The 24916-nt window shown below is 33.0% G+C and overlaps 2 protein-coding genes across 8 annotated transcripts; one reads left to right on the forward strand and one right to left on the reverse strand.

The window, feature by feature from the left end:
* Nucleotides 1-1033: 1033 nt before the first annotated feature.
* LOC101264174 (probable choline kinase 2) lies at nt 1034-10828 on the reverse strand. 7 transcript variants are annotated; one of them, XM_026029329.2, is made up of 10 exons: nt 10387-10714; nt 9270-9395; nt 6402-6777; nt 3265-3386; nt 2965-3160; nt 2350-2467; nt 2173-2220; nt 1880-1980; nt 1481-1589; nt 1034-1385 (listed from the first exon to the last, which is right to left on the reverse strand). In XM_026029329.2, exons 1-10 carry the CDS (start codon nt 10584-10586, stop codon nt 1381-1383), a joined length of 1401 nt encoding a protein of 466 aa, XP_025885114.1. In that variant the 5' UTR covers nt 10587-10714; the 3' UTR covers nt 1034-1380. The 7 variants fall into 7 exon arrangements, with proteins under 7 accessions (XP_025885114.1, XP_019067797.1, XP_019067796.1 ...); XM_019212252.3 differs by having other exon boundaries at nt 9270-9355; nt 10387-10665; XM_019212251.3 differs by having other exon boundaries at nt 9270-9351; nt 10387-10553.
* A 10581-nt stretch (nt 10829-21409) lies between these two features.
* On the forward strand, nt 21410-24690 carry LOC104645905 (probable E3 ubiquitin-protein ligase ZFP1). The gene is made up of 5 exons (XM_010318668.4): nt 21410-21617; nt 23139-23323; nt 23972-23995; nt 24090-24224; nt 24321-24690. Exons 2-5 carry the CDS (start codon nt 23144-23146, stop codon nt 24456-24458), a joined length of 477 nt encoding a protein of 158 aa, XP_010316970.1. The 5' UTR covers nt 21410-21617; nt 23139-23143; the 3' UTR covers nt 24459-24690.
* The last annotated feature ends 226 nt before the right edge of the window (nt 24691-24916 follow it).

Below are 24916 nucleotides of genomic sequence, written 5' to 3' on the forward strand. Positions count from 1 at the left end.
GACCCAATGTTGGTATTCCTAGTGTCATGATAACTGATATCGTCTTATTTGAGACTGAGACGTATTTATTATTTTTGGTTTACTCGTCATTCAATACATGAACATTACTTCATGCCTCGAGGCCTAGCTCGAGTGGTAAAAGGCGGAGGATTTGTGACTTAGGTTGCAGGTGTGAGCCTGATATTTAAGTGGAGAAGGATAGAGGTGTGAGCGCAGTATCCACCGATACTTTGCTTTTGTTGGGAGTTAGGACTATATCGTGTTTACGTATATGAATCTTAGATGAGATTAAATAGAGCGATATGATATGCGAAGATTCATACTAGTTAACCTTACTTGTTTGGAAATTAACGTAATAATTGTAACTGTTTTTAGTTACACATTGAACTCCAACAAACACACAAGAAGCATATGCAGAGTATATATAAATCTAAATTTTCAATAATAAAAACAAAGCGAGCAAGGAAGGCAAAAGTAGAAGTATATATAAATCTAAATTTTCAATAATAAAAACAGAGCGAGCAAGGAAGACAAAAGTTATGACATTGAAATCTGCTTCAAACTAAGCCTCACTTTCAGAACATGTATCTAAAGTGTTTCAAATCTTAGTGAGGACATCATTGAGATAATGTCATCTCAGTGAGGGCACAATTAAGATACCAATATTGATTTAACATTTTTATCTTAACACCTCGCGATATAAATCTCATGGTAGGACACCAAAGCGATATAGCACCATTCATCTTTATTATTTCGCAAGGTTGAACCGCAAATTATTATTATTTTGCTAGGCAAATTATATTTATTATTTTGCAAGGTTAGAACCGTAAATTCTAATGAAACTCTACATACCCAAACTGATCCTATCCAGTCAAGAACTGGAGGTTCAAGGATCTACTTAGTTAATTTTGATCATAATTTGCTGATGTAAAATATAATATTTCCAGAAAAGATGAAAGGGAATATAATATTTGAACTGACTAAAAGTTACTGTGCAACGCTAAATCTCCAATTAGTTACTATCTGTAACAAATTTCATCCAAGAAAAAACCATTAGATCTTTATTTACTTTCACTGTATGATCTTTCAAATAAACAAATAGACTTGCATCTGCATTATTTCAGGTAAAAACAAAAATAAAACCAGCACCTCTGTAGAGATTTACACAAGAAAAGGAGGCAAAATTGACAGAAATGCTAATACACTTGATGATCTAATCCTAGATTTAGATAATAAACTTCATCACCAGAAAAATTCCATCAAGACTCTCGGTTTTCGGAAGTTTAAAAAAAAGTACTTGTTGAAGCAAAACCCCAACGGATAACAACTACTACTACTCTGTAAATCAAACAAATGGATCAAGAAGTCATTGCTTTCATATTAACCTGCAAGGCCAAAGTGCTCAGTTAAGAAACCCCAAACTCAAAACTTCAAATAGACTTGTTTAAGGAAAAGGAATTGAACAAAATAATTGAAGTACCTTTCTTGGAACCTGATGATCCCAATAGCTCAGATTTCTTCGACCAATATGGCTGGAACCTCTGCCTAGCATACCCCAAGTAATCGAAGTCTATCTTATTGACATGATGCTGAAAAAGGGGAGGAAATGAAGGATGTTAAGAAAGGCCTATGCAGCTCAATAACAACATTGTTGTCGAAGGCAAAAAAGGTAGAAAAAGAGCCAAATCTGTTATGGCTTGGGCACAAAATGCGGCAAACCATGTATCTATTAATTGTTGACGGACTTTCAATATAAAGTTTTCTACAGTTAAAGACTAGGTAGTTCCAAGTTCCTACTTAGACTATTCACTGTTCTTTTTGTGTACGCAGCTCATAACTACTCTTATCATGACAGAATATATAAGGTCAGGAGAAGTACCGATATTATTCCCCATAGACCCCAAAAAAGATGACTGGCAAGAGTATACTTCTCCACTTCTTGAACTAATTTCTCCAGTTCCGGTTCACTGGGAGAGCGACCTGTTTACCAGACCAATACATCTGAGATTCGTAATGAAATAAAGATAAATAATGATCGAAATCTAGAGATTAACTAAATTTATATAGTTGTTACTACTCTTGGTATACAGATATGAGCTTAAGAAAGCACCATCATGAAATATGAATGGTTCCACATATGATAAATCATAGAAGATGCAAGTATTCATCTACCTGAACTAAAAAGATATGTACTCAAAAATCTTTTACGCTCCTCCAGACCTGCCACATGTTGTAAGGGGTTTAATTAGATTTAACATAAATATCCAGGAAGTACTTGCTCGTGCCATTTCAGGGAATCAGATCAACAAAACAGATTTGCTTAAGATGATTTACTAGTGACTGACTCACCAGGATACTTTCTGAAGTCCATAATATGAGGTGTTTCTGTATGGTAGTCAGCAACCATTTCACAAAAATGATTTGCTATATCAAATGCAACATGGTTGTAACCAGCATATTCATAGTCCTGTTAATAGGAAAGATTAAAGAAAATACCAGAAATTAAGTCCAAATAATAACTGTATGAACAGCAAGAATTATTTGCAGAAATTAGGCAATTGCCAACCTAGCAGGAAACAGAACTTATCATTGAAAAGTCCGTCAATTTTTCTTGAAATGTTTAGGTTTTTCAAATATTTATCTTATCCTTTTGCTCCTTATCAAGTGGATGATCAATAACTGAAACAAAATACAAAGGCGAGAAACAAAAGTGCAGCTCCTAAATAAGTAAGAGCTTGAAGAAGTTTTTGAACCAGGACCCACCTACATCCTGCAGCAAACATGTCAGGATAAAGCACTGCCTAGTTATTGATCATGGAAGCCCAAATTAGATTTAGATGTAATCACCACATGCAGACACTGCTATAGCTAAAATTTAGTGAGATATGCATCTCATTTAGTAAATTGTATTTGTCCTCTTAGTTTTTCATCTGAACATTGATGAATAAAAAACTTAGTACTTACAATAAAGGTTATTGATCTTGTCTCTTCATCCATCATTATGTTCCCATACTGCAAGTCGTTGTGGCAGCATCCCGTGCTTAGATGATTGCCAGCAAGATTCTTTTCCAACAATACAATCTCATCTTTTAGAAGGTCCAACTTAAAGTCCTTAGCTTCTTCAGTAGAAGCCAGACCTTTGGCTACATTAAGCCAATTTCTAGAGCAATACGAGAACAAAAGGTTATTTAGACATTTTGGTATAAGATAAACATAATTTAGCAGTTTTTATTTATCATATATACAGTAAAAAGAAGAGCATACTGCAGTCTATCCCAGAGGATGACGGTCTTAGGACCAGGCATATCAAGCACATGAAATTCTCTCATTTTGGCAGCTATCAAGGAAGATATCTCTGGATCACGCAGATCAGGAGCTGATAATGTCTGAAATACCAATCATGGAGATTGCATTACATTTAATGAATGTGCCCATTCTCCTGAAGTATCAGTAATTACAACAGCATCACAGATAATAATAGATTAGAGGTAGGTTAAGAATAGTGTCAATCAAGCATGAGATAAACCTAGGAAAATTAGGCAATCCTAGAGGAACCAGGCAAACTTTGACGATCCCAGGAGCTCTTACAAAGAAACTGCAATATGGTGATCATGAGCTCTGAAGAATCTAAATCTGCTTGGCTTCATAATAATTAGGTTTGGCAAAGGGAGGCCAGATGCTTTTGTCAAAGTATTACTATGAACTAACATGAAACATAAGTCTTTGAGCATCTAAGCCAGCCAGTCACATCAAGATTATCCAGAGGTGGCGGATCAGAACTTCACCAATAAACAAAACCAAATAGTGGGTTAACTTGAATGCATCATATAAGAAACCACTAGGAGAGGGCTCAAAACCCCAAATTAATTGTTTTTTCTAAGGAGAGGCGGATAAGCTAACAGAAAGCTTGGAGTTCTTAGTTTAATAAGCTTAACATATAAGTGGATATTATGCATTTAACTGTTAATCTAGATCGCTTCTCATATCATTCAGAATTTACGCAACCCCTCTCCTGGTATCCTCAAACCCTGTAGCTTTCCCCAGGCAGCATAAGGTCACTTGGTTGTGACCTGAAAAGGCTGCCCTTGCCCCACATCACATATACATCCTTCATCTCAACAGAAATACTTTTTATGCGTCCCAACTTGTTCATCTGTTTCGATTTTCTTCCTTCAAAATTCTTACATGTCTTTCAATTAATCACGGCAGTAATTTCACCTTTAATTTCTTCTTTATCCTGTGCTAATAAGTTTATTGATGGACATGAAACATGGAGACAGCAGTAACCAGTAGTGGGGGAGATGGATTAAGGAACCCCTTTGCTGGTTTTTTAGGATAATGGGCAAGAAAGACGAGATTATTATGTTTGGTTAGACCTATTAGTTCAGCTTATACCAAACAAGAATTATATGAATAACAAAGGTTAATTATGTATTGGCAGCTATTACTTGATCTAAATTTTTACCAAACCAATCATTCTTTCGAAATATTATGCAGAAACAGCAAACGGGTATATATTCCTTTCAGTAAAGGGAAAAGAAATTTATGTAGTCTTTGAGAAGAGGTGGTATTGAAACAAAATCACTTGTGAAGGCCCAGAAAAATTATCATTTAAGAAACTTGCTTCAAATTCGGATCAAGGTAAGCATACTACAGAAATTTATGAAATTAACCAGTTGATTAAGCTGGTCATCTAGGTGATTATTCTTCTGGATCCTAGATGAGGATATCAGGATCTAGCAAAGCATCATCCTAGAGATACTATCAGATCAACGAAAACTATCAGAATCTTGTCAAAATTTTAAAATTCTAAATACCAAGAGAGAAATCCTATTAAATTTTCTGTTGCACAAATGTTTATGTACACGGATGTATATAAACAACAGGAAAAAATTACACAGCACAGAGAAGGGAAGGATGAATATAGAGTACCAGTGAAACTTAACCCCTAAATTCTCCCTCATTTACATGTAAATTGTTAGCATCTGACATTGCCAACTAGAGGAATGGAGAAGAAAATGATGACCGAATTAGATACTTCTAAACTTTTTAGATACAGGGAGTATTAAACTCTAACTAAAACCTAAAATCTTGTGCCTCAAATAACTATGATTGCACTTGAGTAACAAAGTTAACAACATCACACTGATAGGCCAACCGCCAAAGGTTATTATGCTGCCCCTCCGCCTCATAGAGTCATCAAGCAAGAACATATGTCAAACATGATCAAATCATACTATGGTCTATTTTTGGGCATTAGACCTTACATTTACATCCAAAATGGGTTCTTTGTTTTTAACTGGAAAGTGGAGTAACAGCGAGAAAACAAAAGCATATATACAATATTGAGGATTATACTGTATACCATATTATCAAATTGTACCCAGCAGTGCATGCCAGAAAAATCACTTCTTAATCACAAAGTATCAGCTAAAAAGCATCATACGCCATTCTTGTAGCAGTCATAACAAAAACAGAAACAATAGCAACAGCAGGCTGGAAAAAAAGAAACAAAATATTCACAAGGATGATGATGATCACCATCAGATACTCCATCCATCCTAAAATAATACATGTTAGCACCCAAGAGTATGGGGCCTATTGGTCAATGCAGTGGTTTGAGGACCATGAGGTCTCATGTTCGAATTCCAACAAAGACAAAATCACTAGTGATCTCTTCCTATATGTCCTAGACTTGGTCGACAGGGTTACGTAGAACCACCTGTAGTTGGACTTGGGAAGTGGCATGTACCTCATGGAATTAGTCAAATGTTCCAAAAACACTAGTGATTTCTCCGTATCTATCCTAGACTTGGTGGTCAGAGTTACCTAGGATCACCAGTAGTTGGGAGGTGGCATGTACCCCGTGCAATTAGTCAGATGTGCCAAAAACACTAGCGATCTCTTCCTATATGTCCTAGACTTGGTAGACAGGGTTAAGTAAAACCACCTGTAGTTGGACTTGGGAGGTGGCACGTAGCTCGTGGAATTAGTCAAATGTGCCAAAAACACTAGCGATTTCTTTGTATCTATCCTAGACTTGGTGGTCAGAGTTACCTAGAATCACCTGTCGTTGGGAGGTGGCATGTACCCCGTGCAATTAGTCAGATGTACCAAAAACACTAGTGATTTCTTCCTAGACTTGGTGGATAACTTGGTGGATAGAGTTACATAGAACCATCTGTAGTAGGGAGGTGGCATGTATTCAGTGGAATTAGTCAGATGTACCAAAAATGGCCTGGACATCCCGGTTCCATGTTAAACTAATGATAATCGAACGAGAATCTCAGCTAAAATGCATTTTTACACATCCATGCAGATCACTAAAATTGTAAAAATCCATATGTAAACTTCAGGTCCAAGAAAAATGTTGTTTTCAAATAGAAAGAAAAAAAACTAACCCGAGCTCGAATGAATTCCTCAATACGACCACTCTGAAATCGACCAAGCAAGCGAGGTCCTTGGCCTTGCTTAGACATAAACTCAAAAATCTTAATTTCATTCTGCCGATCAAAGAACACATCAACACCTTTCCCATAGATCCTCACCAACACCTTCCTAGATCGTTGCTTTTCCGGGTTCTTACTGGGCCATTTGATTTGATACACCTCGTTCGTCATCGCGCCCTTCAATCTGAACACATCTAATGCATTCGGATCCACTATATCGTCCCATTCTGACGCCAATTTCTTCAATTTCACCTTCGCTTCTTCAGGAATCACGTCCTCCTTGTTCACTGATTTTGAATTTTCCATGGAATCACATGCAATCAAATGCCTGCGAAATGTTTGAAGTTATGTTTGTGCCAAAGAGATGCTGAGAATGTGCTGGTCATATTTATTGCCTCACGTGGCACCTATATAGGGTGTGTTTCGTAAGAGTGTTACCCCACAATATTTTTCTTTTTTTTTATTGGCGACTCGACTCTAGCCTCAATCTAATTCGAAATCTAATGTCCAACTCGATCCTAAATTATGATGACTCGACTTTGAATTAAACATAGACCAAATTCATTGGGCTCTTGTGTTTGGACAAGAGTTTGGAACCGTACTTACTAATCAAACATGAAAAAATAAATTTAGAAAATCACTTATTTTTCTTATCAAGAATTTAAATATAGATTTATGCCTTCCTCGTTGATGATGAGTCCTTTCTCTCAATGAATTTTGTATTATTATTACACGCACGGGCGGACCTAGATAATGCTCATCTTGATAAAAAATTGTGTTGTATTTATACCTTTTATACATTTATATATTGATTTGAACCTTCTAAATGTAATAAGATTAAAGATTGGCTTAATGGTTGAGGGTTTCAAAACTTACCATGAGATTACAAGATCAAATTTTAGACACACCATTGATTACACGACTCACCATACCATGTGTGCAGTGCACGTGCACATAAGTTGTTCTGTTTTTTTCGAAACCCCTTAATAGAAATTCTGGATCAATATTACACGACTCATCATACATGTGCAATGCACGTGCACTAGAAGTTGTGAAAATAACTTCAGAATATAAGAGGAAATTGACATATATCACCAAGTTACTAAGATGTAAATATTTTGTTACACAAAAAGATAAGATACTACACTATGTATTATGCAACAACCACTTCCTACATCATCATAGTATCTCTTGAATAACAAAATCAACAATGTTCAACAACAAAATTATTCAAAATATCTGAATCCTGGTTCTATGGGCAACACCTAATTGATCAAATATTTCCATGATCAAACTTTACTAACCCTTTACTAACATCATCATTAGTCCATTACTATCTCAGACTTGCAATTTTCCTTAGCACCATCACTTTCTGGCTTTTCCTTAGTCTCCATCGACGTCCCATTTTCGTTCACATCATCAGCCCTTTTCGCGTCTTCTGCAGCAGCTGCTGCTTCTTTCTTTTTCTTTTCGTTCTCGTTCTCTTCCTTCTCCTTCTCTGCCTTTTCTTCCTCAGCCTTCAATTTTGCTTCCACCTTTGCTGTTTCAATAGCTTTAACTAACCTCTCCAAGCAAGTATCTGCATTTTCCTTAGAAGACTTGGGCATCAAACTCTCAGCAACATCAGCTGGAGTTATATTAGTTTCCCCTAATAAACGATGAATCTCAGGAAAGTAATCATCATGAGACGTAACGTCTAGATAATTATTAGCAAGCACCTTGAAGGACTCAAAACAACAGTATGATAGCTCAATGTGTTTGTCCATTCTCCCCCTCCGAATTAAAGCAGGATCAAGCTTTTCGACAAAATTAGTTGTGAAAACAATAAGCCTTTCACCACCAATAGCTGACCACAATCCATCAATAAAGTTCAAAAGCCCAGATAAAGTTACCTCACTTTGCTTTTTCTCCTCTCCTGCTTTTTTCAACTCCTCCTTGATGATGTCTTTCTCAACTTTCTCGTCCTTCTCCTTCTCCTTCTTCGGCTTCCTTTGGCCAGTAAGATCAAGGGAGCAATCGATGTCTTCAATCACAATGATAGACTTACTAGTAGTATCAATCAATAACTTTCTTAGCTCTGTGTTATCCTTAACAGCTGTCAATTCGAGATCATACACATCATATTGCAAGAAGTTAGCCATAGCAGCAATCATGCTAGACTTACCTGTTCCTGGAGGACCATAAAGAAGATAACCACGCTTCCACGCCTTACCAATCTTAGCATAGTAGTCCTTTGACTTAGAAAACGTCTCGAGATCATCCTTAATCTCTTGTTTCTTGTTTGGCTCCATAGCTAAAGTATTAAACGTTGACGGATGTTCAAACACTACTTGACTCCACATTCTCCTGTTATAACCACCAAATCCACCATCCGATCCCTTATTATTCGTGTACAATTTCCTCTGCCTTTCTCTAACAGAAATCGCCTTCCCTTCATCCAACACATATTTCAAGTACAAAATGGTTATAAGATCGCGATTTTTCCTATGAAACTTAAGCTTGAAATACCTATTCTCATCATCCCTCGGGTACCAAGCAATTGTCGGTCTAATAGCTTCTTTTTGGCTAGATATCCACCAAACCTTCGCCCCTTCATAATCATCGGTTACCTCCTCATGATCATCCATCGACAGAACAAGAGATTGACCATCTTTAACTACATTAGCTTTTAGACGCTTAGCTTGTATACTAGAGTTCTTACTTAAATACCTTTCGATAGCTTCATAAGCTTTACTACGCTCAAACCAACCATCAGTTTCATATTCATGAAATGTAATATGTATATAAGGATAGATATAGCTCACAAGTTTATCGGTATACCTTCGAATATGGCCACGAAGTTCATGAGGGAAATAGTTCTGGTACATGGTCCAGGCAAACATGATTGTTGCAATGGCTGGACCTAACTGATTCCAAACATCTTGCATCATCATCATAATTCTTTCACTTTGTGGATATAAATTAGAACTATAGAATATGAAATTGTTCACTATATAATAGCCTTATATAGAACAAAAAAACAGTATTATCAAGTTTAATTTTTTCTAAGCAACTACAGAGTAGTTGCCTATGTTACTTTTCCACCGGCCATATTATTAGAAAACAATTTTTTCAATATCAAGTGTCTTTTTCCAAATGAAATCGTCATCTTTGGTCATTATAATTACGTAATATGTTGGTTTATCTCTATTATTGTCATTGTTTAAGTACATAAGAGCAGCGCAGACTGTGACAAGGCTGATTCGGCAAAAAATTACGCTCTATACATGGTTAAAATTATTTTATATATATATATATATATATATATATATATATCATATGTATGATAATGTATACCTGTTAGAAAAAAGTAAACGATCAATCTGCTCAGCTATTCATGTTAAAGTATGAAACTAAACTCTGACCTAAAATATATCAAGTTGTATAAATATAATTTATTAACTTACTATTGGGTTATCCGTTAACCCGTTTAAAAAAAAAGGAAAATCATTTATAGCAAATAATTCAGTATAAAAAAAATAAAATTATTATTGAATTACTAAATTAATAAGCTTTATTTTAGTTCGGAGTTTATTGATTACGCTTTCATGTGTAAAAAGTTTAGTTTTAGAATGTACAAATTATGACCTTTTAAGAGATATTATTATTTTCCTTACAATATTTTATGTAAAAAAATAGATTTTCAAAATATCTCTCACACTAAAATAAAAAATAATTTTCGCTCCACGTTAATTTATTTTTTGGTATCACAATATAACACGACTAATGCTGTAACATGCCTAACTTAATTTCTATAGAAAATATATCACTAAAAATAAAATTTTAATTTTTGAGCTCACAAATTATATATGAACTTTTTATATTAAGTGAGTTAATCATAAATAAAGATTCTTCAATACAAGCACCTAATGCAATGAAAGTTGTACATTTGATGTACCTGTTAAGAGCAGAAATAGCGACGACATCACCGGGCTTAAGGCCCAATTGAATTAGCCCATGGGCCAGGCCCAAATCTCCCCCGACAAATTTCATGCCGGTCTTCCTCCTCTCTCCGATTATCATCACCGTTGAGCTCCGGCGAGCCGTCGACAGCCGGCTCAAGCACTGGCAAATGTGAGCCTTGGAGTAATTAGACATTCTGGAGGATAAATTCGTAATTTCCTAATTTTCCTTCTTCGATAGTTCGGAGTAAACAATATAGCCAATTATTTTAGCCCTAAAGTATTTGAATGATTTATTTGAACGGGAAGACAATTTTGTTCAGAAATATTGGTGAGGAGATTATTTTTTATAGATAGTTTGATTTTTCATTTTTAAATAATATGCACATAATTTTTGAGAATTAGTTGTTTGTTTATAAAAACTCTTTCTTAATTTGATTCAGCTTTTATATTTTTCTTATAAGCTTTATATTTATATGTATATTCTCGTAATTATATCTTATATATATTTATTTAATTTAATTTTTAAAAAAAATCATCTAAAATTTGTTAAAGTAAAAGGGATTTTATTATTCGTGTCACATTGTTTAAGCGCATATATAAAATAAAAATTTACAAGTGACTAAAAAACTTTTCAATTAAGATTTGTAACGGAGTGAACAGTTAAGAGAAATAAATATATATAAGATAAACATAAGTATTAGTCAAATAAATTCATTAATGTATGATATATTCATAAATATAAATTATATTTATATCATGTAATTTTTTAGTGGAAAAATATTAACCATAAAATAACGAGTAGGAGTGTTTTAAAAGGTGGGGGCGTGAAGTGAGGCGTTTTATGCAGTACGGAGCGAGGCATAAGTTTCAAGACACAGGACGTAAGTACTGTCCATCTACGGTGCGTAGCCTCATGTATATTCAATTTTATAACTTTTTACAAGAAAATAAACAAAAGTGAAATGTTCAATAATTTTACAAATAATATTTTTTAAATAACTTATAATATGTAGAATAATAATTATTTCATTTGAGATAGGTATTAATAATCAATAGCAAAGAAAAAAAAGTTATAATTGAGAAATATCATTATACTAACATTAAAAAATATGATTTAAGAAAAAAGAAAAAAAACGGATGAGACTTGTGTTTTTACGCTCAGGACTTACACTTTTTGCTCGGGGCTTACACTCCAAATTCTTACACTTTATGACATCTTCAATTTGCGCCCCGAAGCGTTTTTGGTACGCTCCGCCCCGAGACTCGATCCAAAAATATTTTTTGGAAACACTGATGAGTAGTAAATGTTGTGAATATTATTATAAATGATATTAAAAATTATTTCAATATACATGTATGTCAAAGTAATGTATACAAGATGGTTTAAGGGAGTATATTTTACATTTTTATTTCGGAATTAGTTATTTCATTACTAGTATTCCATCCACAAGTAGGGATAACTTATCTATGTCAAAATTATTAGTATTAAGATAAGTTAACCCACTTTATAACGAGACAAAAATTAAGTGATACTAAAAATTATCTAATAAATATTTTTTCTTATCTAGTACACTAAACGACCCTTTAAGGTTTATTTGGAAGATCACTTGGATATTGCTACTTCGAATTGGTGTAGTTACTAAAGTAGTAATTATTAGTCTAGTAATTACACCAACTTATTTGTTTGTCATAGTTAGTATAATTGCGCCGTAATTATAAATGTCATGTTTGATTGCACAATTGCAATCTAAGGTCATATTAAGTTTTAATAATATAAGTTAATTATCTATTAAATTTTTTTTAAAAAAAGGATAATTTGTGAAGCCTAACTAAAAAAATAAATGACTTACAATTATGTAAACTATTAAGTCAATACTGGTAAAACAAATAAAACCAATTCAAAACAAAAACTTCAACAAAATACTCTTATGTCAAATCTCAATAAAATGTACATGAAATAAAATTTTAAATAAAAAGAGAATGTACGTCTAAAAACTCATTTAACAATGAATTCTACTTTAATTTAAAAATACTAACATAAACATGATAATGAAAAAAGAAAGTAAATAGATAATACATAAATTGAATGGAATCACGTGAAATAAATGTTGAGAATGAGAAGGAAATAAAATATAGATAAAACAAAAAGTATATTTTTAGAAAATATTAGAATAATAAAAGAATTTAAAAAATAATAAATGGAAACAAAACGAATAAATCTAAAGGAACTCAATAGTAATTAGACAATGCAATTACCGACATTTCATAGCCCCTTGTGATTGTAGAGTTTAATAATAACCTATCAATTTTCGGTTAGTAGGCATGCTAAACCATTAAGATATAGTCTTGTCGGTTATCTTGTTTCATAAATTAGCCTTTGATACTGGTATGAATTTCTGATACATTATTGCTACAATAGATTATGAAATTTCTGATAACCCTAATATTAATGAATACTCGACTAGTGAGTTTCATGTTGAATACTTACATACATGAGACATAAGTAATGTCTAATGTATCATTTACAATATATCAAGATTTATAATATATCTTCAACATTTTTTAATTTTAAAAGAATATAGATAGTAATAAATCAATTTTTTTGTTGTATATTGATGTTCACCAATAATAATCTTGGTACATAAACCATAATGTATTATAACTGATACAAATTAATAACTAGTGTGTATCACTCGTATTCGGATACATATTAATAGTCATGATACATTATACAAATTACCATAAAATATATGTTCTCTGACAATGATACATTCATACAAACTAACACTATATGTGTGTACCTGATATTTAATATATATCACACAGTAATGTTTTGATATAAAATCAAACAAGCAATATTCATCTAAGAATGAAATACATTTATACAAATTAACACTACATGTATCTGATACATAATAATTATCACACGTTAATCTATCAATCTAAAATCAAACACCTTATAGACAACTTTTACTACTCTAATATATTAGGTACAATACTTAACAATTTACCAAATATTTTTAAAACAACAATGTATCATGAGTAATATATCCATCTCGAGATCGCAAATCAAAAATTTGACTACACAAAATCTCTACAGTTTTTTTGTGTGTTGTATCAACGCATAGTATTGCAAATTCCTACTCATGTTTCTTCACTTCCAAATACAGACTAGGGAATATATTCACGATGTCTCTTCTCAAAATTTTCAATATTTTCAATATTTTTGAACAAAATATGAAAGGATTTTTGATGAATTGAGACAAGAATTTTGAATCTCAATTTTTCTTTTTTGAAAATTTTGAATAAAAATTGAGAGGATCTTCATTGAACTTGAGAAGAATTCTAATTATTTTTCTGACAATTTCATATAAGAATTGAGAGGATCTTCAAACAATTATATAGGGATAAAGTACGCTTGTCTCTGTAAAGTATCGAATCTCCAAAATTTTCCTCAACTCATCGATCTCCAAGTTGTAACGGCTGATTCAACATTCACAAAAAAAAGATTTTGTCCAAAAACTCTTTTGTCACTTATGTATCGTTACAACTCACCTCAGTTTCTGAGATTCTTGAATGTCTCAACAAAATAAAGATATTCATGTTGAAAGAATCTTGACGACTGATGGAACACTTCATCAAAGCAGGCTGACGAGTTAGAGTTAGTAGACTTTAACTCTAACTCTTCAGCTTGCTTCGATGAACATGTTCCTTCGATGTGTTCCATTAGTCGTCAAGCTTCTTTCAACAATAATCACCTCCCTAAAACGTCATAATCAGTTTTATGTCAAACAGTGCATCACAGGCGATGAATCACCAAACATTTATTTTTAAAATTTTTTTACTGTTAATTATAAATATTATAAAAATAATAATTTAATAATTCCATGTTATGTAAAATTTCTATTTTTATCAAAATTGAAAATTGAAATTTACATAAAATGCCTTCAAATAAATACAAAAATTCACAAATAGGTATTCACAAATGGGAAGTGAAATTTTGGTAAGAATGAAACTAGAAAGTGAAATTTCAAATTCACCATTGTCGGTTCATTGTGGTTTGACTTTTTTTTTCTTTTTTTTTTTGCTGAAATTATGGGGGGGGGGGGGTTTAAGAAAAAACTTGAACTACTCCATTTTTTAGCTTTATATATGAAGTTTCTTATGAGTTAGGTGGTTATTGTTGCTATAAACGATTGATGTATGATTAACTAAGCATAAATCAGTAGCTACAAACTGATTCAGAGTTCCTAGAGATGAAATTTAGAAGACCACCACTTGAAGGACTTTGAGAAAAACTTGAAGAAATATGAAATGTGTATAACAATTTTGTGATATAATGAAAGAGAGAGAATAAAAAATGAATTAATTATATAATCTCCAATGAGAGACTGCCACGTGGACTTTAGTTCAATTTTAGTCATTTTATGTCTTATTGTTGAGCCCTTACATGCCTACAAGAGGTGTATTCACCTTCTTGGACAGGTAAGCGTTTGAGGGTCACAAAATATCAAGAATAAAAAGTTATGGGGGGTACACCGTAAATGATAAGTGTGTAGTTGAGAATTGGCTAATAGATGAAGGAGGCATTTAGCTATTTTCTCTAAAATTTTAAGTTGTGATTTTTTTAGGGTGGGGGTGGGGGAGGGACAAAAAAAATTAATCTTTTCAACAAAAAAATTATAATTTGAAGTTGGAAGAAAGTTTTGAAAAATGTGTTCCTTCCTAACAAACACACCCTAAGAATTAATAGCCCGATAATAACCATAATTGTTATCAAAAGGGAAATTTTCACAAATTGCTACTATATGAAACTTAATTAGGCTTTCTAGTAATAGTTTTCCTAATTACATTACATAGTTATAGTTTCAGTAGCTATAAAATATTCCTTTGTATATTTCACATGATTTTAATAGTATATACAATTCATTTTTCAAAAATTAATAAATTTAGACGATAATTTCGATTGACAAAAAATAAAATAATCTCATAAATTATGAAATTGTATCTTATTAGAGTTACTCCATGCTAACAAATATTTATTATCAATTGTTTTGTATTTATATTTGTATATATTGACTTATATGAGTTACATATTTCGTTTACTGAAACGTATACATTGCACATTTATTTTGTATAAGTATAATTTTGATGATTAATTTTTGTATAGTTGTCTAAAAATCATAATGAATATGTATATGTATTAGAATATAATTTATATACATTATATTGGTATGAAGTGATTATTATATTTGTATTATCATACATTTAACTGTATGCTAAGATTATACAATTAGAAAATTTTCATAAATTAAACAAATCAAATGTATCAAAAAATTATATATTAAAAAATTGATAAATACAAATGAATCTTATTGTATATGTAGCACTATTGGACAAAAAAAATATACAATAAATGTATATATTTGTATAAAATCTGAAATTAATGTTTGTAAATCTGAAAAATTTATGTAACTCTATTTATTCTTCTTCCTCTTCCTCTTCTTTTAGAGAGAGAATTTAGGTTAGTTTTGAGGTCTTGGAAGAATGATTTAATTTCCTTAGTTTAGGGATCTATTAAGCTTATACAGGTGGCCTAATAACTAATTTACCGACCTCATTTACCCCCTAATTAATTATGAACTAACCCCTAAGTCCCAACTTAAAATAACTAAACTCAAAAAAAGCCCCACCCAGGAGAACCACGACCCACGGACCGTAGGCGGGTTTACGGGCCATATTGCACCTCTATGAAAACAGTAGAAACTTTGGCCTTGACCCACGACCCCTTCCCACGGATATGGGTTCATCTACTGGCAGTAGATGCCCTTCGTGGAAGGCTGATTTTTGACAGATTTTGGGGTTGTTTTAGGGTCCTTCTCAATGACCCTTTAAGTGGTCCTTGAAGAGTCTTACTTTGACATTTAACCCCCAAAACCTTCATTCTAAGTTCGGGAAGTCATTTTATAACTCTAACCCTCACATCAAACTCTACAACTCAATCATAAAGATCTAGAACTAGTTTAATTTACTAATTTCCAGGGTATTACAAAAATTGTTTAATAGCACTGTAAACAGTTACAAGTGATAGAAAAAAGGAAGAAATTCGACCCTTGGCACTTTAGGGACTATACAAAATATTTACAAATATTTAAAAATATGGTTGGATCGGTTTAGAACTAGCATTGCCGACTTAACTCATGACGGACTGTGATGGTGCTCGTGAAGAGCATCATGTCCGTGTGAGTGCTCATGTACATTTCTTAGGTTAGAGAACTAACTTGAGGTTCGTGAAAGGATAAACAGTTTGTATAGGGTCTGACGTACTATAAACCCTTTCGTGAACCTATTGTTGCGATTTCCAGTAGCTCCTCTAAGGCTGTTGGTGATTAAGACGGGCCTTGAGTTTGCTCGTGAAGAGCACCACGCCCTGTGAGGGTACCCATGAAGACCTTCTTACTCCCATATCCTTAGTTCTTTGATCAACTCTTTCCTACACGCACCAACATACAGTGACACTATATTAACAATGAAAAATATGCTAAAATATAATTACCTATTATATTTACAATCATGGGTTGCTTCCCAAGAAGTGCATAATTTAACGTTTCTTGATTACTCAGATTTTATCAAGTTTGCAATCCTCCACTATTTTTACTTCCCCTGGGATTCCTAAGTATGTCTTGTTTCACTAACATTGGATTTGAACCTCTTACATTTGTAATTCTCAAGCTCAATCACACCCGACTGAAATACCTAAGTTATCTTAAATGGCCCAGACCATTTGGATCTCAATTTCCAGGAAATAGATGAAGTTTGGAGTTGAAAAGTATCACTAAGTCACTACAACTGAAAATATTTTTCTCAATGTGTTTATCATCATATGACTTCATTCTTTGCTTATACAGTGCAGACCGTTCATAAGCCCTTAAAGGAATTCTTCCATTTCATTAATCTGATCTAGTTGCAGGTTTGGTGCTTCACTCTAACCGAGGCTCAACTTTTTAGTGCTCAAAGAACCTTATGCTCTAGCTCGACAGACATATAACATGCCTTTCCAAACACCAACTTATATGGAGACATACTAAGGGGTGTCTTGAAAGCTATCCAATATGCCCACAAAACATCATGCAACTTCCTTTCCCAATCTGTCTTGTTGGTATTCACTGTCTTTTCCAATATCTCTTTGATCTCCCGGTTCAATACCTCGACTTGATCACTTGCTTGCGGATGATACAGTGTTGTCATCTTATGTTGTTTAACCCCATATTTGGCCAAAAGTGCACTAAACACTTTATTATATGGGGGCAATAGGACCTTAGTTTAGTTAAGATGTGTCTCTAAGATTTCGGTCATAGTTTAGGGGGTACTTATAAATTTTCCCTTCTTCTTATCTTATTCTTAGAATTCTTTTAGCAATTGGTTTGAGGGCAATGTAACACTCCCAAAGTCCATGGCGTAGTCTAGAGCCTCACATGTTTAACTAAGACTTGAGACACTATTTATAGGACTTAAATAATGTATATAAATCAATTAGGAAGTTTTAGAGTCAAAACGTCAAGAAACGTCGTGACATTCGAAAATTAGTGCAAATTGAGCTAGTAAATGTCCTTAGGTCTTGTGAAGGTTTGGAAGTATTAAATGAAGTATAAAACGTGTACAATCATTTTAAATAGGTAAGATGATGTATATAGGGTCAAAATGTCCAGTTTCGACCCCCCAAGGATCGCCCTAGGGGTCCACGAAGGGACCCTACCCTTGGCCAAAGCAAGTCGCCTAAGGCAGCGATAAATTGCACTGAGATGAAATGATTCCACGTCGCATACATAGTCCACCAAGGACCAAAAGTCTTGGTCCGCATCGCGGACACGTAGAGGACTCCATTATTTGGAAAATTAATTTAGAAAATCTTGCAGGAATAGCTCCGCGATGCGAACTTATTTCCCGATGAAAATCTTACATTTAGAATTTAAGTTTGACTTCATTAAATGGTCAACTTAAGTGAGGGGTCTTTGGGTATTTTATGGGAGGATTATTTATTGATTTTCAATTACCTCACATTCACTCACTCAAATCAAAATTTTCATATCAAAACCCAAAAGCTCTCACCTCTCTCTACTTTCTCTCTCTATTCATCCTCCATTGAAGGAAAAAAGAAGTTTGAAGAAGGAGACAAAGTCTCCATGGTTCTTAATCAAATTTTGTGGATAAAGCTTCATTAAGGTATGAGTTCTTCACTCTTGGGATTCCTTTCCCCAATAGGTCCTTTCAAAGTTGAAATCTAAATCACCCAATTCCAACGATTTTTCTCTACAAATGAGTTTTCTTCTAAACTTGAAATTGATGATTGATTATGACGAATTGTGATTACCTATGATTTATTAGTTGTATATTATTCAGTAATTGATGTTGAATTATTGTAATTTTTCTCTTGGATCTTGCTTATGATATGACGGAAAGTGATGAATATATTGATTGTTAGACTTATGTTAACTATTCAATTTCATTCATGGACTGCCTATTGTCGTGTATTTTGGGGATTAGATATAATTCTTGAAGAATTCATAGATGAACCATTTTACCTAACCCTAGTTATGAATTGGATTGGTAGATGATTATGGTCAATGGATTTGATTATGTTATTGTTTAATTCACTATATTATAATGGTGATATTGTGGATTATTGGGCAACTGTGATGGGTTGATGGTAAGATCTTTAAGATGGCTTATAAAGGTTATGTGGTAAGACTTTGTAATCTTAATCCTTTACTTCAATGATGATTGATTGTATTTGATGATGATGTGCAATTGAAGTAGTATATGAGATTAGATTGAGACTAAGATGATATGATTATTATTATGCGTTGGAATGAATAGGATGGTTGTGAGATCTTGATAGGGATATGATCATGCAAGTTTGAGTCTGAATTGATTATGATGATCTCACTTATGATGGTGTAAATGAAAGGTAGTTCTCATTCTATACCTGAAAAGCTAATGACTTGATTATACAAGGGGTTAGTCCATATGACCTACATTATGGTTGATTTTAAGGCATAACAAAAAAGGGACTTTAGCTTAGCATCGAGTGAACTAGTAATGAAAAGTGTCCCTTCCCAAGTAGGTAAGGTAGGTTAACTGTGTTCTCATGATATAGAGATTACAATGCGAATGGCACAAAGATGGTCTCTACAACGTCTCCTTGTTCGTGAACTATGTTGCCCCAATAGGAATACTAGGTAGCGGATCCACCTAGAGGCTATGTACATGTTTGATTCTACCTTGGAAAGTAAATCACCTTCTTTCGATGTAGGGTTTCATGACACCGGATTCCATATTTAGCTCATGTGTGGTCTATATCGGTTAAGGAAATTGTTCTCGAGAGTAAAAGGAATGACTAAATATAAATGAAGATTAGACATTGATTAGGATGACTTGAGGGGTTTACTTAGAATAGGCAGCGGTATGAGAATCTACCTAGACATTGCACAAATTAACTCTAAAGAGAGTCCTAGGAGATGGTCTTATGCATTACGATGTTATGTATTATGAAATGTTGACTTTAAGTGATGATACTCTTATATGATGTTGTCTATATTGATGAACATGTTGTTGGTCTAAATTGTTATATGTGGTAATGACTATCTATTATATATGTTATATGAAGCAAAACATTAATTATGATCTCCTATCTTGTTTACTTGATTGTGTGCGGTTATGAGGCTTTGCATGAGCATTGCACTTGTAGGCTTGAGATGGGATTGTTGGTAAGGATTTTGTATGATATGTTAATATGAGATATTGAATATGTAATGTTGATATGGATTTGTATTGATGTTATGTTTGGTTATGGACATGTTTTATGTTATTGTGATCCTTATATTGTATATTCTCTCTTGTATGTGCACTAAAGACTTTCTAAATGACTTAGCATGTTTTCAAAGAAATAGTCACTTTCATGCATGCTTTCAAATGTTTTGTGTGCATATATCCATGCTTAGTACAAGTGGTTGTACTAACCCATATTTCTATGTTTTTTACAATTATGTAGGTTTTGGCCATTGAGTTCCTAGAAGATTGATTGAAGAAGACTTGGATTTCTTTCACCAAGGGTTGGTAGGTCCTCATGTTCGGGGATGTTACCTTTTCCATATTCTAGCTTTGTAATCGTCTTGTCTAAAGAAATTGTTCTTTTCTTTATCATTTGATACATTGTTGTAAGCCTATATGGCATACTAAAGTTGTAATGGCTAAGTCCAATATTGTACTCGTTTTAGATGGTTTTATGTGAGACGAAGATCTTATTAGACTATCTTATGTATATTGGTTATGTTGTCTAAAAGAGAACCCTATATAAGCTTCCTGTGAGAGGAGTCTATGTAAACTGCCTATACGATATGTGAAAAGTTTAAGTACACTTCACTATGCATATGTAAAAAGTTCTAATTTTTTCGTGTTTTGACCTATGACATGTAATGACGAATGCTACGGGATTGTCTAAGTCCTCTTCGAGGACGAGGACGAGGACGTCAGTTACGTCTAGGGGTGCTCCCCGTATGTCACAGGCAAACTCCAAACTTCCAGCCACGAGTGTACGTGTTTGAGAGTAACAATGGAATCTTGGGGAGTGATCGGCTACAACGATTTGCACCGAAGTCCAATCAAAATCACTTCAAGGCAGTGGCTTGTCACGACACAGAGTTTGTGATAAGCTTTTCAGTTCTTTGTAAATCTTATCCAATATCAATATTATAGTATTTTTCCTAACACCGATTGATGGTGGACGTGCTTAACAACTTGAGATAGTCTCACTTGACTTGAGAATACATCAATGAATTGAAACATTAGAAATTTATATTAAAATACTAGTTGAGGTGTCTTTATGTGCACTATCAAAGCTAAAATGCTTACTTGCCAACTGGGATCTAGTTGAGTGGATTTTTTTAAAATTATTTATAATGCCTTTTATTTTAGTCTAATTGAAGTGGAAAAATATGCAATTGCACATTTACTATCTCGTATAGAAGATACATTATTTATATTTTACTCCCAAAAAAGAAAAGAGATGTTGTAATTTGTTGTTTTAACATTATTACTCATGAGTCTAGATTATTGTAATTTATGTGGTATTAAATATTTATTACTCTCTCCCTCATTTTCCTCTATCATTTTGTTTGATTGAAGATACATATTTTCTCTGCGCCGCTTTGTGAAACTCTTCTTCGTAAGTTGCCCTAAATTTTTCCTCTTAGTAGTTGTATTATTTTTTTTTGAATGTGGTTGAGGTTTTGTATCATTTGATTTGGTTTTAGTTTGTTCTTATTCTTTTATCCATTAAACTTTTAACAAAATCACTTAAAATTAGTCCAACGATGATGAACCTTCTAAATAGTTTAAGAACAAGAGGTTTATTTGGATTTCTTGTGTTTGGGGAAGATCTTATATACAATGAAATAGATTCGAAGAAAGTCATATAGCCAACCTACGAAATTTGAAATTGAGGGAAAATTGATTGAGTAATTGATAATTTTTTTGGGTGATTATCATTGATTTTTAGTTCGGATTAATTAGATACCAATGATACTCCTTTCCTTCTTGAAGAAGACTAGCTTATAATTAAAATAAAAATTCAAAGCTAGATACTTCTCTATGGCAAGAGAGAATTATTTCTTTTTCTTATTTTAACAATTAGTATGCATATGAACCTCTTTTTTTTTGTAGTTTTTCTATCTCTGTTAGCTATAATTTCTTCTGAACTTTTTAGTGGGACTGTTCTCTTTGCAATTTTGTTTATGTGGAAGTTGGCTTGATGTTGAATTAATTTGATGAATGATCATTGCTGAATAGAAAAGAGGGATTTTTTGTTGTGGGGAGGGGGTTTGACAGCTCGGGCTAATTAGTGGCCTAAAGACAAATAAATCTGAGTTCTAACTTTTAATTTTTTATTTTTAAATGTAAATTTATCTTTTTTTAATTATTTTTTTTTAATTTTTCTATGATTTTAAACTGTATGTATATGTGTTTGAAAATATTTTTTAATGGGGGCTTTAAATTTGGGTGACTACGACGGATTCCTCATTTTTGAAAGTTGAGTTGTCCCTGGGCGGGGGTAGGTATAGCTTAAAACGAGGTATCATTTGTCCCGCGTGCATATGTTGTTGCAGTTTGGGGAAGCCTTAGGGTGGTTGAGCACTTTATGGATAGATTTTTCCTTAGGTAATCTCAAGTGTGATATAAGGAAATTTGGTTCAAAATTCTAAGTACTTTAATATGTCCAATTAAATTCCTCTTTTTTCCGTTGGGTGCATTCGATTCTCATAGAAGTACTTTAATCATTTATTCAAAATATATGTGAAAAAGAGAGAGAACAGAAAGTGATGTTCTTTCTAGTAGCTCCAATAAGTTACCATTAAGTTTATTAAATAACACTACTTAATTATCAGTATCAGCTACTTTACATGTATTTAAAATCTTGTAAAATATGAAAGTACTTTCCATACGGTGGTGAAAAAGAAGTAAGTATGTAACAATATTATCTTTATAGATGATAATATACACTAGACATTCAACATGTTGCTTTAAAGATGTTCTTATGTGACACAAGTGTTCTTTATATGTGCTAACCATTGTCTACTAGTGTCACTTTCATGTGCTTTGTGTACAATTTAGTTTTTTCATTCCACAAAAGACATTTCAAAATCTCAACCAATCAGTCTAACACACAACAAAATATTTTTCGTTGCAGCTCAAATGGAGAGTAACAATTCTCACATTGACAACTCGACCTTCAGTGGAAATTCAACCCCTGCCAATGTGCCAAGAGATGTAGGCACAACTGAAAGTATTGTTGGAATCGAGGAACAACGGGCAGCCTACCAAAGACTTTATCATACATATCTTGCTCTATTCCCTACACAAAACGTGATTCCAGTTAAGTTTCTTCACTTAACCAAGGTTGTTTTGTTTATCTTTTTCATGCCTTACTAATTAAATTGTGTTTGTCACTTGATTTTAAACATAATTGTATGCTTTTATTTAATTTAGGTATTTGTTGCTAATATAAAAAAATACCCACTCAGAAAACATTTATTGTTATTTTTCAGTAATTCTTGGTTGGGTTATTTTCAATTGTAAATATTTCAGAAATTGTCAGATGTTCAAACAATATTCAACTCTTAATTATATTTCGAAATCTAATAAATGTTTGATGAGTATATTCAGTTGGGAAACATTTTCCCTATAAATGATACCCCCTTGGCTTAAAAAAGAATGACCTAGTTTGACTTGACATGTATTTTAAGAAAATAAAGTAAACCTTTTAATCATCTAGTCCTAAATTAATATTGTTGTCAAATTTATCAAAATTCCCTTTAATCTAGTGGATTTAAACATTTCACATAGAAAATGGAAATTAAAGTATTGTTCTTTTCATTTTCTTGATGCCTTTGGTATCCTTTTCATTTCCTTGTGAGTTGATTGTTCTAAAAGTGTTGCGAACTTGTATGTTTTTTGTATATTAGATGTTTTTTCTATTTTGTTGGGCAATGAGTCTACTCCTAAATGATTTCAATATTTCAGGAAAGATTTGGAGGCGATGGTCAGGTAATGCTTTGAAAACGCAATAATTTAAAGTTTGATATTTGAATTTTCTTTTAATGGATATGTTATCATGTTACATGGGTTTCTTATATTTTAGGAAATTTTGGAACTCCACGCGCAAATTGCTGCTAGATTAAGATTATTGGCTTTTCATTTAAGCATTAAGGTCCATACATACCAATTGCCCAAGTCAACATGTCTTGATGGCAAGGAGCGTTGCTCCATATGCTTGGTAAGTGACACCTAATTTTAGAACCCCACCCCAAGTATGTAAACTTATTTAAGTTTGGTTCTGACCTTCTCCTTTTATGGGTCATGTTTGTCTTAGGATGACTATTACGATAAGGAAAAACTCATTCAAATCATCTGTGGTCATTTATACCATTTGGATTGTATTAGAGAGTGGATCAAACTCAAGAACTTTTGCCCTATTTGCAAGAGGGATGCATGTGCAAGAATCAATTAAAATTTTCATTGGGGTGGACTAACTAGTGGAGTGACATTGTTAAACTCAAGAGAGTTGAATTAAACCTTAAATTGAGGAACCATTTTAAGTTTGAGAAAGATAATGGTCTTTAAGTTTGAAGTATTTTCTTTCATTTTCAATTATACTAAGTTTTATCTAGACTTTGAAGCTGAGCATAAATTGATACTCATGTTGGTTTGAATTTTCGATATTGAGCGAATTTGGTTTATAATTGATGCTTACTAGAGGTTTTGAAAGCCTCTTGATTCTTCGCTTTGAATGTCTTCCAATTTTTTCATATATAGGAAGTAGGCACTATATTCAACTAAACACCAAAAAGAAAAGTATATATTGTCATTCCAAACCTTCAATAACAAAAATCGCTAGGCTTATTCAAATCTCTAAGCTTCTCGCTTCCATTATCACAATGATAACACAAGAAATCACAAACGCATATA

The sequence above is a fragment of the Solanum lycopersicum genome, chromosome 2, assembly GCF_036512215.1.
Source record: "Solanum lycopersicum chromosome 2, SLM_r2.1".
NCBI lineage: Eukaryota > Viridiplantae > Streptophyta > Magnoliopsida > Solanales > Solanaceae > Solanum > Solanum lycopersicum.